Source organism: Kogia breviceps, chromosome 2 (genome assembly GCF_026419965.1).
Source record: "Kogia breviceps isolate mKogBre1 chromosome 2, mKogBre1 haplotype 1, whole genome shotgun sequence".
NCBI classification, from domain to species: Eukaryota; Metazoa; Chordata; class Mammalia; order Artiodactyla; family Physeteridae; genus Kogia; species Kogia breviceps.
This window is the reverse complement of record NC_081311.1, coordinates 14,098,058-14,116,328: the sequence shown is the minus strand read 5'-3', so window position 1 is coordinate 14,116,328 and position 18,271 is coordinate 14,098,058. Positions and strand designations below refer to the sequence as shown.

At 46.8% G+C, this 18,271-nt stretch overlaps 1 protein-coding gene across 1 annotated transcript; it reads right to left on the bottom strand.

Annotated features, from left to right (window-relative positions):
- Positions 1–11,584: 11,584 nt before the first annotated feature.
- On the bottom strand, positions 11,585–15,779 carry SPMIP5 (sperm microtubule inner protein 5). Its single transcript, XM_059051732.1, is given in 5 exon segments — positions 11,585–11,742; positions 11,745–11,774; positions 13,197–13,277; positions 13,280–13,411; positions 15,725–15,779. Coding segments are annotated over 5 exon segments (456 nt in total).
- Between the last annotated feature and the right edge of the window lie 2,492 nt (positions 15,780–18,271).

Below are 18,271 nucleotides of genomic sequence, written 5' to 3'. Positions count from 1 at the left end.
CTTGACATTCTCTATGTTCTGGGGTCACATTTCAGAAAAGATTTGGGGGGCTGGAGCCACTTGGCCACAGGTAATGCCTAGAACATCCCACCGGTCTACCTCTGCCACCATCTCTTTCGGGGCACTTGGTGTGGCCTGTCCTAATGTATTTTATATCTTTAGACAGTGAAATCCTGTCCTGTTTGAAAAGGTTGCTTCCACACGTTGCCCACTCCGCTTTCAGCATCCTGGGGGAGAGAGCAGACCCCATGTGAGAGCAGCCTGTGACATGAGTGACAAGCTCTGAGAATTATTTAGAACGATGAGCATGGCGCAGGCAGCATTCCTCCTGCCTGTGCCATGGAGGAAGAAGGGCTTCAAAAGAAGTTACTACATGCACATGGCACAAAATGCAAACAATGCAGAAGAGCTCTCACACACAGGGTACTTTCCTTCCAGCCTTGCCCTCGGGCCTCTCAGTTCCTCTTCCCAGAGACAACTTGAGTTTCTTCCAGAAACATTCTATGTATAAATATTCATGTACCCTACCTCACACACCCCAGCCCCACCCCACCTTTTTTTTTTTTTCTCAAACAAATGGAAGCATACGATACGCACCTGTCTCACCTTGCTTTTTTCACTAACAGTAAGTTTGATCTTATTCTCTAATGGTCCAGAAAGTGCTTCTTCATTCTTTGTGTGGCTTCACAGATTCCACTGAGGGATGCGATGTGGTATGTTTATCCCCGCTGATGGACATATGACATTTCCTATTATGAATATTCATGCAACCACTATCCTTTTATGATATTCTAACATGATACAAATTTGTCTAAGAAATGTTTAGGATGTTTATTTTGATCAGTATTGCCAAATTACAGTCCAATTTACACTCCAACCAACAACACGGCAGGTTGAACTGTAAATTCAAATTGCCGCTCTTGGGGGCCCCAAAATTCAAATACTGACAATTTCATATGGTTTGTTCTAACATGAGAGTGTTTTGCACCCTCACCAATGTGGTCAATTGTCAAACCTTTGGTCAATTAGGCGCTAAAAGTGCTTTTCCCTATGTTATAATTTGTGTTTGTTTTGTTATGAATGAGAGTGAACATCTTTTCAGTGTTTAATGGCCTTCTGTATTTCTTTTTCTGTGAATTGTCCAAATGGTGTGTCAGTTTTAGGCATCTTTTTGCTATAATTTTTGCTTTAAAGAGCTGTTTAATATTAAGAAAGTTGCAGTGTTCTGTCGTATGCAGATATTTTCCCCAACTTATCCCTCTCCCTGGGAGAAAACCAGAAAGCCAGTGGGAGGGCCTGGAGCAGGGCCTACACCCCCGACCTGGGCCCCAGCTCGTACAAAGATTCTGCAGATGCTGTAACCCCACGGGCTGCTGGGGAGGGCTCCCCCCACCTTACCTCACACCTGGTCAGCGCCAGGTTTCAGCTTTCCTTCCTGAGCTGGATAGGGCCTCGGCCTGCGTGGTCTTCTTTCAAGGCCAATGAGCAGGTAGGAGTCTGTGCTGAGCTCTTGGGGGGCTCGGTGCCACAGCAAGCAGAGCTGCTGGGGCCTGTGCAGAGTGTGGCCCTTCCAGGCTGACCTCCTGCCCACTCATGGCCTCCCAATAGCTCCCAGCTGACTTGCTCACTCATTGCTGAGGCCCCAGTGAGTAACCAGGCTGGTGAGAGGAAAAAGGAGGCACTTTCAGGGCCTAGGATGGCAGTGGAGGGCACACCTTTTGGCCAGAGTGGGAGTATCCATCCACTGCTCGATTCTGAGAATCCAGAAATGGCTTCATTGAGCAATTCCGTGAATGGTGCCATGGCCACAGAGACTGGGGCTTGAGGAGAACAGCAGGTGAGTCAGCCCCTGAGTTTCCGAGAATGAGGCCAGAAGGAGCCCACCCTTCCCTTTACAGGAATGCCTCGAATTCACAGCAGAACCAAAGTGCCTGAGCTCAATACTTGGGGGTTTTTCTTTCATTCTTCTTTTTTCTTTATGTTTTCTAAACTTTTTTTCTTGAAGCCCCCTATACAGCATGTAAAATCTCGACCTGGTGCAATGAAATAGGTCCTTGTCTGAGACCTTCTAAACTTCCTAGATCTCAGTAAAACTAATATAAATTATAGAACAGAGGTTCTCGGCCTTGGCTACATATTAGCATCAACTGGGGAGATTTAAAAGAAAACCCCACGTCCAGGCCACACCCTAGACCAAATGGAATTTCTGAGTTGGGGCCCAGCACCAGTACTTTGTAAAACTCCTTGGAGACGTGCACCGAAGGTTGAGAACTGCCCTGTGTGTTTCCTTCTAAGAGTTTGTAACGACACTTTCTAATCTTTCCTCTTGCTAATTCTCTGAGTGTGATACAGAACTTAAATGCCCAGCTCTGAAGGAAGGGAGAGCTGGCCTTGGGTCCCAGCTGTCTCTTTCCCTGTACTACGTGGGCCGGCTTCTTCACTTCCCAACCTCAACACACCTGGGAATAACAGTAGCCCTCCTTCACAGGGTGGCTGTGATGATTAAGTAAGACAAAGCATGCGTAGCACTTAGTACAGTGCCAGGCACATGATAAATAGCCAATAAATGAAGCAGGAGGGGCAGGCAGGCCTGAGCTATTCTTTAAGAGTAACCGAGACACCAAGGACAGGACTGAAGACAAGAACTGCCTCCGAGAAGGTATTTGAAGTGGACCCAACAAAGGATTTGTATTCAGCATGCATCAAGAAAAGGACAGCCACATAGAAAAGTGGACAAAATGATATGAGCAGGCAACACACAGAGACACCTGAATCATAAACGTTTGAGATTCATCTCACTAGTAATTGAGGGAATACAAATGAAATTCCGATTACCCAAAAGACAACTCCATCAACGACAGAGAATGAGCGAGGGTCCTGTTGAAGAGAAAAGCAAGTGTCAGGAAGATGCCACTTAGACAGAGAGGTTACCATGTAAGTACACTTCTGTTCACAAAATACTACTACTCGCTGCAGATGTGGTACATATCAAAAGAAGGACATTAAAAATCCTCTATCAGTGGTGTTATATTTATTTTTCATTACAAAAGGATCTGGAGCAAATATGACAACATGTCCATCTTTGCTAATTCCAGGTGGTGGTTACAATGGTGTTGGTCAATGTTATTTCTTGGTAGTTTTGCTCTTTCATGCAAATTTAGGAGAAAAGGGAGAGAGGGGCGTGGTTTACAATATTTTGGAGTCCGGGACCTGTGGCTAGTAGGAGGGGTCACCGGTGTAAGGTTTCTAAGACCCCAAGATAGGCCCCATCTGTATTTGAATTCAAATCCTGACTTACCTGCCATTGTTCCCAAGACACACAGCCAGAGCCTCTCTCCTCTTACTCATGGGGCCTTGTGTCTGTCACATCAAAACTCTCCATCTTCAGCCTCGGACAGGCTTGCCACTTGTCCTCAGGGCCTTGCTGTCATCCCTGTGCCAGGGGCACTACTGGTGAGGACCAAACCCAGGACCTGGCAGCATCTTGCTGGAGCCAGCGAGACCACCCTTACATAAACAGCTTTATTTCTTAGCGTCTACCCACCCAGGCACAAACCTTGTAATTCCACAGAGATCTTACTGAACCATCTGTGTTAACAGCAACAAAGATGCAATACAAAGCTCTTCCTTAAGAACGGAGTGTCTTCCTCCCGTCTTCTCAGACCCCATAGGGGGGAAAAAACATGTGAATACTTTACAAAGCTATTTCATAAAATGTTATGCTAAATGAACAACAATTTTCTTTTACTGGCTTTTAATGCTAATAGTGCTATTTATTCCTGACCTTCAGAAATACGAGATATTTTCAATGACAACGTAAAAAGAGTTCTTGTTTGAAAACGCAAGCTACTGTAGACTGCATATTATTACTTATAAGTATAGCGTGAGCCAGCATCACTCATTTCAGCACACCGTTTGCACCGAACTGATACATATTTCAGTTGACATTTATTGTTCTCCTGCTTATGTGTCAAATTCCTTAATAATGACTCTGACAAAGTTGTAAGCTCAGTATATATAATTTACATTTGCTACCATATAATCGGTGTTGTCTATTAGAATGCTATTTGTGATAAATCATGTCCCAGATAAAAACTGAATTGATTTTCCTGTTATTTTAATATTGTGCCCCTCACAGCAAGCCTTTGATTGAATCTTAAACACTTCAATGCTCTGTTTTTGTTTGAGGCAGATCAGAAATGGAGTCTGCATGATTCACAAATCTAAAACGATTTGTAAAACAACAAAATCACATTTCAAAAAGAGTCTTTATTTTCAAGCCAAGGGAATAAATTTGGTAAAGCTCTCATTACAGGGTACACAGCCTAACGACAAAAGCCTCACATGCACAGTCAATTTCTATGCATCCATTTTCATCTAAATTAGATTTTAACTTTAATGCAGGGTATGAAAAGCGTCTACAGGCCTTTGTTTCTACCTTTTCTCTCAGGCAATTGCAAGCTTTCTCCCGCCTAATTTGAGCTTCACATCACCCTGGTCACTCTCCCTCTTGGCAGTGGGTTTGAGCTACATTTTCAGTTTTCTGGGGTGCATGGGGGGTTCTGTTCCCCAGATCCTCCCAAGGGGTTTTTCTCTCTCTCTCAAGAGGGCGCTTGCTTGACCCATACTGCTTACAAAATAAATCACTTACAACTAGATTCTGGCTAGCATCAACCCCTTGGGTTAAGTTCTGGTTTTAGAGCAAGGGTCAGTGACTTGGGCCCATGGGCCACCTGGATTTGTACAGACCTCCAGCTAAGAATGGTTTTCACATTTAAATTTTTTTAAATTCAAACAAATAATCTTTCGTGATACATGAAAATGTTATGAAGTTAAAATTTCAGTGTCTATAAATAAAGTTTTATTGGAATGCAGCCACACATTCATTTATATATTGTCTGTCGCTGCTTTCCTGCTAAAACTGCAGAATTGAGTAGTTGCAACAGAGACCATATGGCCTAAAATATTGACTATCTGGGCCTTTACAGAAAAAGTGTTCAGCCCCCGGTTTAGAAGGAAGGGCTTTAGTGACTTATGTCCTGTTGAAAGGGTGAGCCCCTGCAGGGTAAGGGGCAGAGGTAACACTCAGACAAAATGCTGCATTCAGGACAATGAACCTCACAGAAAGCTTTTTCAGACACTGGCTAAGAGATCCTCAAAATGTTCAAAAGTAGGTAAAATGAGGGAAAGAAGGACAACCAAGGAAAACAAAACACCCCCAAACTGCACAAAGCTGTGGATGTGATCAATGTACACACAAATCATAAGTCAGAAATGCCCTTAGACAAATAGGCATTAAAATACTTGAAGCACACACCAAAATTGAGTTGAGTTTAAGCAAATAGGAGTGATCTGAGGTAAACCGAAGCTGGGGTCTGGGAATGGGGAGGGCAGGGGTCTGTCCCAGGCAGACAGAGAGGTCTGGGGAGAGCTGCCCTTGGTGTGACCTTCAGGAGAACACAAACCGGAAACAAGGCCTGAAGACCTTGGGGCTGAGTGACCAGCTCCTCTAGGCCGTGGGGTACCTAGTGCCTTTTCCTGATGGCTCCCTGGGCTGGTCAGGAAAGGTGGAGAACACGCCTCTTCTCGGCCTTTGGAGAATCCAGACAAACCCGGTTTGAATCCAGTTATTGACACGGCGCTCTTGTCGGGGATATATATGCCTTCGAAGGAGCCACCTGTATTTTTTTTCTGGGAAAAACGGCCCTGAGTGAATTGTTTAACCTCTGTATGGTTCAGTTTCCTCATCTGTTAAATGAAAGTATTTATACTAAGTAATACTAATTAAATAAGCGATTCCAGGTAAAGGGCCAGAGTCTGACATAAGTGAGCGCATTAGCGGGGCAGCTGCTAACAGATAGATTATTGGCAAATTACACCTGTTCTGCCTGCCTCGCAGGGTTAGGATCCCTGGAAGAAAAGTGCAGCAGTGAAAACAACACTTCATTAGGGGCCAGGAGCCCTGGTTCTGAACCCTTTTCTGTTGAGAACTCACTGTGTGGGCTCATCACGCTCCCACCCCCAACCCATGTCAGCTCTAGCAATGTCCCCAAGACCCTTTACCCCAATGGTAATTGACAGTATTTCCTGAGCACAGATTGACATAATCTCTTCATAACTCATGAGACTGGGTTGGCTCTTCTGTTATCTTCACCTTACAAAATAGAAATCTAAGGTTCAGAGAGATTAAGGGAAGTGCCCAGAGTCACACAGCCAGAAAAAAGCAGAACTGAGCTCTGAACTCAGGGAGTGTCTGACTCCTGGCCACACGCTTCACAGCTGTGCTGGAACAAGGTTAAAGCCGTAACTGAGATCCTGTTTAGAGCCACCAGTCACCACTCTGTGGGACAGGGACAGGGAACCAAGGCATCCCCTCCCATCATCCCACCTCCAGGGAAACGGTCAATTCTCCAATACAAAGAGAGAGAAGGGACCCCAAAGGAGCACTTTAACTGCCACAGAATTCAAACTATCCCCACGAAAGGCCCCATTGTCATAAGAAAACATACAAACTCACAACCTCCATTTCTTCAGCATTTCCAGATCGAGGGAATGTTTGTCTTATCAGGTAATAGAATTGTTTTTAGCAGCAAGAATGAGCTCATTACAGATGCAGCTTGTGCTAATAATGATAATTTGCCGTGCAGTAAAATCACCTCTCTCCCTCCCCCGACAGACGACGCTCTAGAAATTACAGGCTCGGGAGAAACAGAAAGGATAAAGATTAAGGAAAAGAATTGCAATGCGGAATTGTTTCAACAAAAGGAGTTTGATATGCACATTGAACTTGATAATTTTAATCATGAAGTTATAGAAGAATTAGATACTATTAGACAATCTTTTAATTGCCTTTATTCGATTTTGTTATTTCTTACTGGGCTGTTGTTTTGTGTTTTTGTTTTACTGCTCAAGTCATTTTTTAAAGGTCAGTGCCAGGAATTAGCTAGTGACTTAAATATTCACAAGATTCGATCCCGCGAGTGAAATCAAGATGAAGGCAGTTGCAAGAAGTGGTTTCGGTCCCGACATCCCCTAATTTCATGGGCAAAGACTTCAAAAAAACCCTGGGTCTAGAGCAGTAATCTGCAAACTCTATGGGTTTGGGAGAGGGGAGCAGGCAGAACTGCTTCCTGTGTTCTTCATTTCTGAGGGGCCAGCAGAGATGCAGCACCCTGGACCACACGGCCCCGGGCAGGTGAGGGACCTGTCTCCCGGTTTCCCTCCTGAGGCTGTGGGATCACTCTCCCAGGGTGTTACGAAAGCTGGAAAAGATCCCACCTGTTCACTGAGCTTGGCCCCAGCCCTTTAAAGAGAATGCAGCTAACTTCTGTTGAGTCATGGCTTTTTTCTTTAAACATGCAATCTCTAAAAGGTTATTTTTTAATCACTTCCAAGAAGGATTTTATCATTGCAAATAAGGAAAATAACATTTTTTTCCTGATTATGAAAACAATACCTGTTGGCTGTGGAAAATTGAAAAAACCGCAAGAAAGTAAAAAAGACCAATCGCACCATCACCCAAATCATCACTGTTAGTATTATGGGTTACCTCCTTTTACCACTCCTCCCTTGTTTTTAAACAGAAAAACTAGATTAGTGATGAGTGTGTGTGTGTGTGTGTGTGTGTGTGTGTGTGTGTGTATACACATGGGTTTGCTGTTATTGTACTGTCTCATGGTCTTGCTTTTCTCATGTACTGTATCAGAAATTTTCTTCCACAATAGCATTCCTCTATCACATTATCTTTTAATAACAGGATGCATTGTAATGCCAAATCCCACCGGGTTTGGGGTGTTGTTTTGTATGACAACCACCGCTTACACACGTCTTTTGTTGTTTCCCAGGACAGGGTTCCTTTCCATTTCTGTGCCCCAGACCCTCTGGCTGTCTGATGAACCTATGGACCTCTTCTCAGAACAATGTTTTTAAATGCATAAAGTATAATGCATGAGGTTACAAAGGGAGCTAATTATATTGAAATACTACCAAAATACTAAAAAGAACAAATTTGTGAAATAGCCATATAAGTGTTTGCTTATACATATGTTGAAGCACAATGTTAGAGACATAGTAGCTCCAATAACAACTGTGATTGTAAAGTACTGATCAACATTAACATTATTGCAAGCTGTTTGCAACAAATGTCATATGATGTGAAAAGACCTGGGAGTTTTATTGGGTTAAGGTGACAGGTACAGCTGGGGTTTGTTGTCTACATTCATAAACAAAGGAAATATTATATTTCACTTGGAGGTTAGTGAAACAAACACGTAACTTTTTTCTCATCCCAGTTCTTTTTTCTCATCCAAGATATGACTCCTGATTTCTACCCATGGAGACTTGGGGGTCCAGGGAGCCCAGGTGAAAATTCTCATCTTGGGAAAAACGCTCAGGAACGAGTGGCTCAGTTCATCTTTTGGCTCAGCAGTTTCGAGTCTTTTGATAACAATGGCCTCCCTGCCCCAGGAGCTACTTTTGATTTCTTCTTCGTGCCAATGGCTGCAGAGTGAAGTCAGAGAGAGTGCCTGTCAGTGATAAAAGATCAGCCAGTGTTATGGGTTGAATTGTGTCCCCCTCACTCAGCCCCCCGTAAAAGGATACATTGAAGTCCTAACCCCCAGTACCTCAGGATGTGACTTATTTGGAAATAAGATGTTGCAGGTGTAACTGGTTACGATGAGGTCATACTGCAGAAGGGTGAGCCTTAATCCAGTGTGACTGGTGTCCTTATTAGAAGACAGCCATGTGAAGACACAGAGACACAGGGAAGTCACATGATGACAGAGATTAGAATTATGCACCGAAGATTGCCAAAGATTGATAGCAAACCACCAGGAGGTGGGGAAGAGGCAAGGGGTGAGTCTCCCCTAAGGTTTCAGAGGGCGCATGGCCCTGCTAACGCCTTGAACGTGGACTTCTAGTTTCCAGAAGTATGAGACAATAAATTTCTGCTGTCTCGTACCACCCAGATTGGGGTACCATTACAGCAGCCCTAGGAAACCAGTACAGCTGGTGTGCCAGGGCTCTCCTGGGGACTGGGATTCTGAAACACCAGGGTTGGGGTGGGCATGGCCCTGTGCCAGTGTTGGGGACTGCCATGCCACAACCCAAGGTGGCTGATGGGGACCGACTCATTAGACGGCCGGGCTAGGGCTTCAGTGAGCGCCCGATCCAGGTGCACAATGTTACCTCAGGATCGCGAAGAGCTGGGCCCCACCCAGCAAGGTCAACATAACCTGGAAAACATCCACAGAAGCCTCAGCATGCTGAGAAGTGTATCCTTTTTATTCTCACATGACAATGAAAGGCCTTTATTATGAGTGACATGTTATCACCAACTGGTCAGGGTGCAGGTGGCAGTGAAAAGGATGCTTATCTTACGAAATTTCCCTCGTGCCGGTTGGGGTGTGTGAGGGGCTCTCACGTGAGAATGGCGAGCTTCTGAGCCCGCCTTCATATGTGCCTCTCCTTGGGAGGCTCTCCACTTCTACCCTTCCACGTCCTTTACTGCAGAGAGTGGCTCTAGATAAATCTTCCCCTTGCACGACACATTTGGCCTCTCAGTGCAGCCACACCTCACCGGAGGTCCGGGGTCCTCCATCAGGGCTCTTCCAAGGGTAGGACACCTAGCACCTGGAAGATAAACCAGCCCCACAAATTGCAGGCAGGTGGCCCAGCGAGGCAGAGGGGCTACTGCAAACATCCCACCTGCTTTTTTTTTTTCTACTTAGAAAACAATTTTTTTATTGTGTTAAAATATACTTAATACTCACCATCTTAACCATTTTTATGTGTCAGTTCGGTATTAAGTCCATTCACACCATTGTGTAACATCAGCACCATCCATCCCCGTAACTCTTTTTCTCTTGTAAAACTGCACTTCTGTACCTATTAAGCAATAATCCCTTTTCTCCCCTTCCCTCAGTCCTGGCAATCCCTGTTCATTTACTGTCTTTAATTTTGACTACTCTAAGTACCTCATATAAATTGAATCATACGTTATTTCTTTGTCTGTTAGACTTATTTCTCTCAGCATAATGTCCTTTAAGTTCATCTGTATTGTAGCTTGTGTCAGGATTTCCTTCCTTTTTAAGACTGAATAGGGCTTCCCTGGTGGCGCAGTGGTTGAGAATCCGCCTGCCAATGCAGGAGACACGGGTTCGTGCCCTGGTCCGGGAAGATCCCACATGCCGCGGAGCAACTAAGCCCGTGAGCCATGGCCGCTGGGCCTGCGCGTCCGGAGCCTGTGCTCCGCAACGGGAGAGACCACAATAGTGAGAGGCCCGCATACAGCAAAAAAAAAAAAAAAAAAAAAAAAAGAAGACTGAATAATATTCCATTGTACATATAGACGACATTTTGCTTATCCCTTCATCCTTAGATGGACACTTGGGTTACACTACTATGAATAATGCTGCTATAATTATGGGTGTACAAATATCTCTGCAAGACCTTGCTTTCAGTTCTTTCCAGAATATACTCAGAAGTGGAATTGCTGGGTGTATGGTCCTTCTAATTTTAATTGTTTCAAGAGCCCACCATACTGTTTTCCATAGCAGCTGAACTATTTTACATTCCCATCTACAGTGTACAAGAGAATCTAAAGGCAACCCACAGAATGGGAGAAAATGTTTGCAAATTGTATAGCTGATAAGGGATTAGTATCCAGAATATATAGAGAATTCCAAACACTTGACAACAAAAAAGCAAACAAACTGATTCAAAAATGAACAAAGGGCTTGAATAGACATTTATCCAAAGAAATGTATAAATGGCAAATAAGCACATAAAAAGATGATCAACATCACTAATCATTAGGAAAATACAAATCAAAATGATAAAGAGATAGCACCTCACACCCATTAGAATGGCTAATATTAAAAAAAAAGCAGAAAATAAAAAGTGTTAGCAAAGATGTGGAGAAATTGGAACCATCCCCTTTTCAAAAACCAGCAGGAAGGAAGGAAAGTCCTCCCTTACCTGGAATAGAGAAATCCGGATATTTTGGCAGCAGCCTTTCATGCAGCAAAATATTTGGAGAAGGGGTAGGAGGAGATGCTGCAGGCCTAACTCAATGTATTGTAAAGTAAGAACAAAAGTCATAGTTATTCCTTTCATTAATAATAAAAATAAATATAATCTGTGCAGGTCCCGCATGAGCACGGTGTGTTTATTTCTGACCCTTACGATTTATCCTAAAGGATCATCATCTCCATTTTACAGAAGGGAAAACTGAGGCCACAAGAGCCCCCCACTCCATGCAGTGCCCTACCATCTCCCTTCCTCAGCATGCTTGAGCCTTAGGTTGCTGCCCGGACAGGGGGCCCAGTTGCTTTTTACTGCCAGCCTCTCCTTGCAAACCAGCAAAGACCAGAAGCAAGGCTTCTGGAACTTGCTGGGCACAGGTGGGGAGCAGGGCGTGGCTGCCTACTTGGCAAGTCCTGCAGTTACAAACACAGCGCCTTCTGTAAAACCACACAGACACCAAAAAAACCGTCCTAGCGCTGGGCTGGGGGCATCTGGAAACCCCTGGCCTGAGATCTGCTCTTCCCCTCATTCTTGTTACCTGAGTTACAAGCCAGACTTACTCCTCATGTGGTTTCAGCTGTGTTCTCCTGGCCTGCTCCACGATGTCCAGGAAGTCCCTACAGCAGTTTCTGGCCATGACAGTGTACCGCGTGGCACAGCCTAATTCAGTGAGCCTGGCTCTCTTCAGGTAGCCTGCCCAGCCGGGGATGGGGTCTCCTGAAGAGGTTTCTTCATGTAGTTGGATTCTGTAAAAAGATGCCATGCTTCCCAAGGGCTTTGAGAAGCCACACAGTGGGCGATGCTCCCAAGCTAGCTGGCACCCCAACAGTCAGCCCGAGGGAAGCACCAGGCCCCTAGACGTGATGAGGGCAGCTACCACTGGTTGGTTGATCCTGCGTGCCAGCACCTCGGTAGGGCTTTGCATAGGCTCTCATTTTATTCTCTTACAAACCGTAAGAAGTTGGTGCCATTATTACCTACACTTTGTGGAGGAGGACATTGAGACCTCAGAGAGGTTAAGAAAGTCTTGGCCAAGGTCATATAGCAAGGAAGTGATAGGGCCAGGATTCAAACCCAGGTCTCTCTGATTCCCAAGTTCTTGCTCTTAAACAGATCCCACTCTTTCCTCAGACTAATTACAAAAAAAAAAAAGAAAGAAAGAAAAAAAGCTTCAGACAATGCTCTTTGACAATCTGAATAAGGGAATCAAGAGAAGCATGCAGGTCAGGAAAAAGCACATCAGACTCAGCTCTGGCTGCCTGGCGCTGACCTTCTGCAATTTCACATTTGTGAGAGATGTAAGATAACTGCCCTTCAATTGCTGTAAGAATTGAATTAGGCCACTGAGTCCCAGAACCTGAAAGCTGGAAGGCACCCTAGGGAGTGTCTAGTCCACCCTTCCCTGCCTTGGATGAAGGAACTGTAGCCCAGAGAGGGGAAGCACCCTGCCCTAGGTCACATGGCCAATACTCATGGAGCTGGGCTAAATCCCAACCCTCAGGCACATGTTCCTTGTAATGACTTGGAAATTTTTAAAGCATGCTAAACGTGTGAGTCAGCATGTGTTCTTGAAAAGTCCCCCAATTACAGTAATAATAATAAAGACAATCAGTCCATTACTTTTCTTATAGGCCTTTAGGCCTTAAAAATAGTCTAGGACAAATCACTGTTGTGATTATTAACATTATACAATCATACTGTCAGTTGTTTTTGTCACTGTTATTCAGTGCAAAACCCCTTCCTGCCCAGCCAGCACCTGGAGGAGCTGGGTTCAAACCAAGGTCTGACCTCAGCCAAGGGACACTGCTCTAAAGTGGGAATAATAGTATCGACTTCATAGGGTCATCGTGGGTGGTTAATGAAATAACAGTAGCCGGCACAGAGAAAGCAACTAAAAGCGGTACCTACTGAGACAACAGCTGCTCTCTGAACCTCTGTGATGACTGCCCAGGGAGCTTAGTACCTAGCACCCTCCTCCCCACCTGTCTCCCTCTCCCCCTGGAAATGTTTCTTTCTCCTTTTAAGAAACTGAGCCTCTCCATTTTGCACAGACGCCTAGGGACCTGGAACTGTGCTGGACCCAGTGCCCTCAGCAGCAGCTCAGCAAGACGGCCAGGACCTGCGCTTGGGCCCAGGGTGAAGGGGGGCTGGTTTCTGGGAGCCGGTACCCCGACTCAAGGGGTGGTACTGCCGGTAATACTGGTGCAGGGTCCGCAGGACCGTCTCCTCTGAGCAGACGGGCTTTAGTTCGGGGCAGTGGCCACTGAGCAGCGTAATTCCTCCAGCTGGTTTTTATACCGCTGTGTGTTCTGGAAGCTTTTCAGACAGTGGGACATGTTGCCCTCACTGGAGGTGCCCTGGCAGCTAAGGCAGGGCACGAAGCCTGCAAGAGCCGAAGGAATCAACGACCTTCAGCGAGGTATTCAGAACCTGCCCAAACCCCCAGAATCTCAGCCCACCCCTTGCCATTTCTTCCTTGGCCGACAACACTGCATTTTCCCAAAGGCCATTAATACAAGCCGCGCTGTTGTTTCCACTGCGGATGGGCCCTCCCAAGGCCATGAAAAACTGACCTTGGAGCGGGGAGGGAAGGCCCGTTTCAACAAAGGCGGTGACAGTAATATTCTTTGACAGCAAAGCCCTTGATGTCAGCCCAAACAGCAAATGGGGAAAGCATTTAATGGATAGAAATGTTAGTCGAAGGAGTAATTGAAATTATTCATCTTTTTAGAGAGAAAGCTTATTTTCCTTGACACTTCCCAACTGCAACTGCGGATCTTTTCTGTCGGACCGCCGGGAAATTGCGGGCTTATGAAAAGCAGAGACCTATCACACAAAAAGGTAAGTTCATTATCTGTGAGACCCACCCCAAGCACTATTTTTCACCATTTCCCACAAACTAACATGTAATCATTACAATTAGTATGGGTAAAACACAACTATTTATTTAAACTGGAGGCTGAATCCTAGGTACTATAATGCTGCCAGAATAAGACCAGTTTTTAAAGAACAAAGGAGGAAAAACTGGTTAAGACTTGGCTTTAAACTGTCAATCAATCAATCAATAAATCCCATTATTGAAGCCCATCATTTTTGCCCTTGTCCCCAGGGCCAGAAAACCGGGACCCAGAGTTGAGAGCAGCAACCTTCACCCCGTGTACCTGCAAGAAGCCTCCTCTGGAAGAATCCAATTCCTAAAGTGTTCTTGACAGTGTTGGACGTCTTCCACCCACTATCCAGTCTCCCCAGTGTTTGGACAATTAAAAGATACCTTAACATCCTGGAGGAGATCGTAGACACCCAGGGGCCCCGTCACAGTGTTTTTTCTCCATCAGGGTCTACTTTGATCTGCATAGATTTTACCTGATTGTGTATATGCACACACACACACACACACATAGGAATACAAGCTACCTTTACTGAGTCTTGTTAAGGGCCAAGATATTTTAAATAGCTATGTGTGCTGGCTCCTTTTATCCTCACAACAGTCTTATGAGGAATCTATCCCTACCCCCATGTAATGGGTTGAATTGATAGACCTATCCAAGTCCTAATCCCTGGTACCCGTGAATGTGAACTTATCTGGAAATAGGGTCTTTGCAGACGTAACTAAGGATTTGGAAATGAGGTTATCATGGATTTAGGGTGGGCTCCAAAGCCAGTGCCTGGTGTCCTCATAAGAAAAAGGAGAGGGAGATTTGAGACACACAGACACGGAGACACTGGGCAGGAGGCCACAGGAAGAGTCATGTGAAGATGGGGACGGAGACTGGAGGGATGCTGTCACAAACCAAGGAACCCCAGGGGCCATCAGAGAGAGCACGGCCCGGCCAACGTCTTGATTTCAGACTCCGGGCCTCTAGAACTGTGAAAGACTAGATATCTGTTGTTTTACACAGCAGCCCTAGGAAGCTAATACAACCATTTTAGAGAAATTTCTATTTACCATAGAGAGGTAAGTAACTTACTTACAATCACATGGATAATGGCCAGGGAGAGATTGGAATCTCAGTTTATTAGAATCCAAAGCCTATTCTCTTAACCAACCAGTAGGACCAGGGTGGGGATGGGCAACCTTGGAATATTCTCCACGCCTCTCCCCACCGAGAATACCTATATGTGAGAGCAGAGGGCCTAGGGGGACCACCAGGTCTGTTACCCACAGGGATGTGACTTAGTGAATTCTCAGAAGCCTGAGGAGGAAAAGCCTTTAGGTAGGGTGACCAGTTGTCCTGGTTTGCCAACAACTGAGGGGTTTCCTGGGATGCAGGACTTTTAGTGCTAAAACTGGGACCGTTCCCGGCAAACCAAAAAAGTTGGTCACCATCCCTCTAGGGGACACAGGAAGAAATGGGACCGTAAGGACAGCCCTAGTTCATGAGAACAGCACAATGTGGGAAGAAGGACAGAGCCTCAGCTTATTCATGTGTCTATCCTGGTCCAAATGTATATAACAGACATTAATTAAGCGCTTCTTACATACCAGGCCATGTCCTGGGACATCTGCCTAGATTATATCTCCCCACTTATGAGAACCCAGTTATCTGCCATCTTCAGCAATGAAACACTTTCAGCAAGTTTCTTAAGAGCTAAAGTGCCTGTACTGGTCCAATAAGCCAGTCGGACATGGACAGAGGGGCAAGGCAGGGACAGCAGTCAGGACCATGGTCCCCCTGCAGGGCACATCACCACTCACCACTGTCGCCTGGTGTGATCGGCAGGTGTCTCACGAAGGTCGTGGAAGACTCCATGATTTTGCTCTCTGTTAATGAAGGGAAGTCCTTGCCTGGAGAACTCACTGCGCATGTGCTAGAGCCCTTGCGCGTCAATAACCTTGCCAGGGGATTAGGACGGAGAGAAAGCACCACAATTAGCCAAGGATGCTGTTAAACATGCAATGTACAGGACGTAACAGAGAATTCGAGTAAACTGTGGCTGGAAAGGATCAGAAGTTGCAAAGGCTGGCATGGAGTCCGAGATGGGGCGGGGGGCGGACCAAACAGCGTCAGTTTATGTGGATGCTGTCTCCCGAGCCAGACCCCTTCTCCCTTCTGAGATGGCCTGTGGTGCCCCCAAGTGGGCCAGGTCCTGCATCTGGCATCTGCTGATGCTTCCAAGTCCTACCCTACCAAGCCAGTTCCTCTCTCAAAAGTCATGCCCCTGTGGCCAGGACAAGTGGCCTCAGGGGTGGAAGGGAGGGCCTCAGTCACGGTTTACTCAGCAGTGATGGGAATTTTTTAAACAGTTCAGACATTTGAAGAACACCTGCTGCAACACGGCTGAAGACAGGACTGCATTCCTGTGAAACGCTAACGGCCGCCCTAAGGGTTAGTTCCTACCTGAGTTCCCATTTTACAGATGGAAAAATAAGGCACAGAGAAGTTAAGTAACTGGTCTGAAGGTCCCTGTGTCCAAGGTGTGACCGAAAGACGTCTACACTCTGGGGGCAGGATTATGTTGCCCGGAAGCGTGCCGCGGGTGCGTGGCCTGCTGCGCAGCTGCAGACCCAGCCCAGAGGCCTGCCTGGAGGAGGCTGAAGGGAAGAGCGCGGAAAGGAGGTGTGCTGGGGGTGGGGCCGGGGAGCGGGTCGGAAAGCGCGGACACGCCCCCTCCCCCTGCCCCACCCCGCCCCCTCCTCACCTGGGCTGGCCTGGATCCTGGCCCCCGCAGAACCACCTGCCCTGGCCCGGCCTCCACCAGGGCTCCCGGCCTTTGTGAGCTCACCTCGACCGCGGGGTGGGTGGCGCGGGGGAAGATGGCGGAGTCGGACCATCCCCCACCCCCCCACCCCCGCCCCTCCCGCCGTCATCACCCTTTGGCCTCCTGGCCGAAGTCCGGCCCGGGAACCAGAGGCGAGTGGTGAACCCCGGAGTGAACTCGCTCAGCGTCGGTCTATGGGGTGAGATGCAGAGATTAGCCTGGAAACTATTTTGCCTCCGGAGCTGTTCTCCGTTCTGAATGCAAGGTCTCACCCAGGCGAGTCCGCTCTGGGTTTGGGAATTGTGGAGAGGGATACACGAAGGGATCCGGGTCAAAGCCGCCTTTTCTGATGTAGACACTGGGGAGGCCTGGGCTGGGGGGAGAGGATTGGCGGAAACAGGCCTTGGCAGGGGCGGGCCTGGGAGGGAAGCAGAGGCCTGTGTCCCAGAAGGCTTCCCCTGGGCTTCTCACAGCCCAGTCCTCCTAGCCTCGTGTCTCTTACTAGGAGAATCTCCAGATGGCCAGGACAGGTAACCGGGCAGAAAGGGACAAAGCACCAGAATGAAGGATGCTGGGAAGGTGGGGCCGTACTCCTTCTAACCGTCCTCATCTTATGGGGGATGAGCTTTCATCTCAGTGGACTGAAACCGTCAACTACAAATTGGCACTTGCCATGGGCACTTGCCATCTACGAGGATTAATTCAGGTGCTACTGAAGTAGCTGACTTTCAACACCCCCTGAAAGGAGTTCAGGGTGGAGAGCAGAGAAGAGGCACTCTGTGCTCTGGGAAGAACTGGCAGAACAGGTGTTCAGAGAGTTAGATACTTTCAGGAGCCGATTTTATTTTATGAGCCCAATTCTTGTATCTCCTCGTATCTAGAAAAGCACTAAAATCCTTTATGGTGACGTCTGCTCCTTGTGACTAGCAGTAACTTCACGAGACTAGCAGAAACCTGCGAAAACATATGTGCCTGATTGCATGGACTCCCTCTTCACCAAAATCACATATATACTGACTCCCCCCCACCCCCACCTCTTCAGAGCAGTTTCTCAGAGCTATCTGGAATGCTGTCTCCCGGGCTATAGCCCTCATTGTGTCCCAAGTAAAACTTAGCTCTCAACTCTCACATTGTGCATTTGTTTCAAGTCGACAAAACCAAGATGCCCACTGTGTGACCCAGATCCAGGGACTGAGTGGCCTTTACAGACTGCTGGTCCCAGCCGCTCCCTATAGATGAGGAGACACAGCTAGACTGCCTGCTGGTTCTACTTTGCAATACACGTTTGTTTGACTGCACATCCTGGCCTTCCCAACCTCTCCTCATGGGAACTAAACTCCAGATGAAAGCTGGTGCAGCTACCCACTTAGGAAGAACCCATTTATACCTCCCTCGGGGTCCTAGGGCCCGCCTCAGACTATCCAGAAACTTCTAGAGCCAACTCTGGAGGGTGACCCAGACATAGAGCCTGGAATAAACCCAAGGCCCTAGTTGCAGCGGGCAGCTAGTTGTACCTGCTAGGATGCCAGAGGGCAAGGCATCA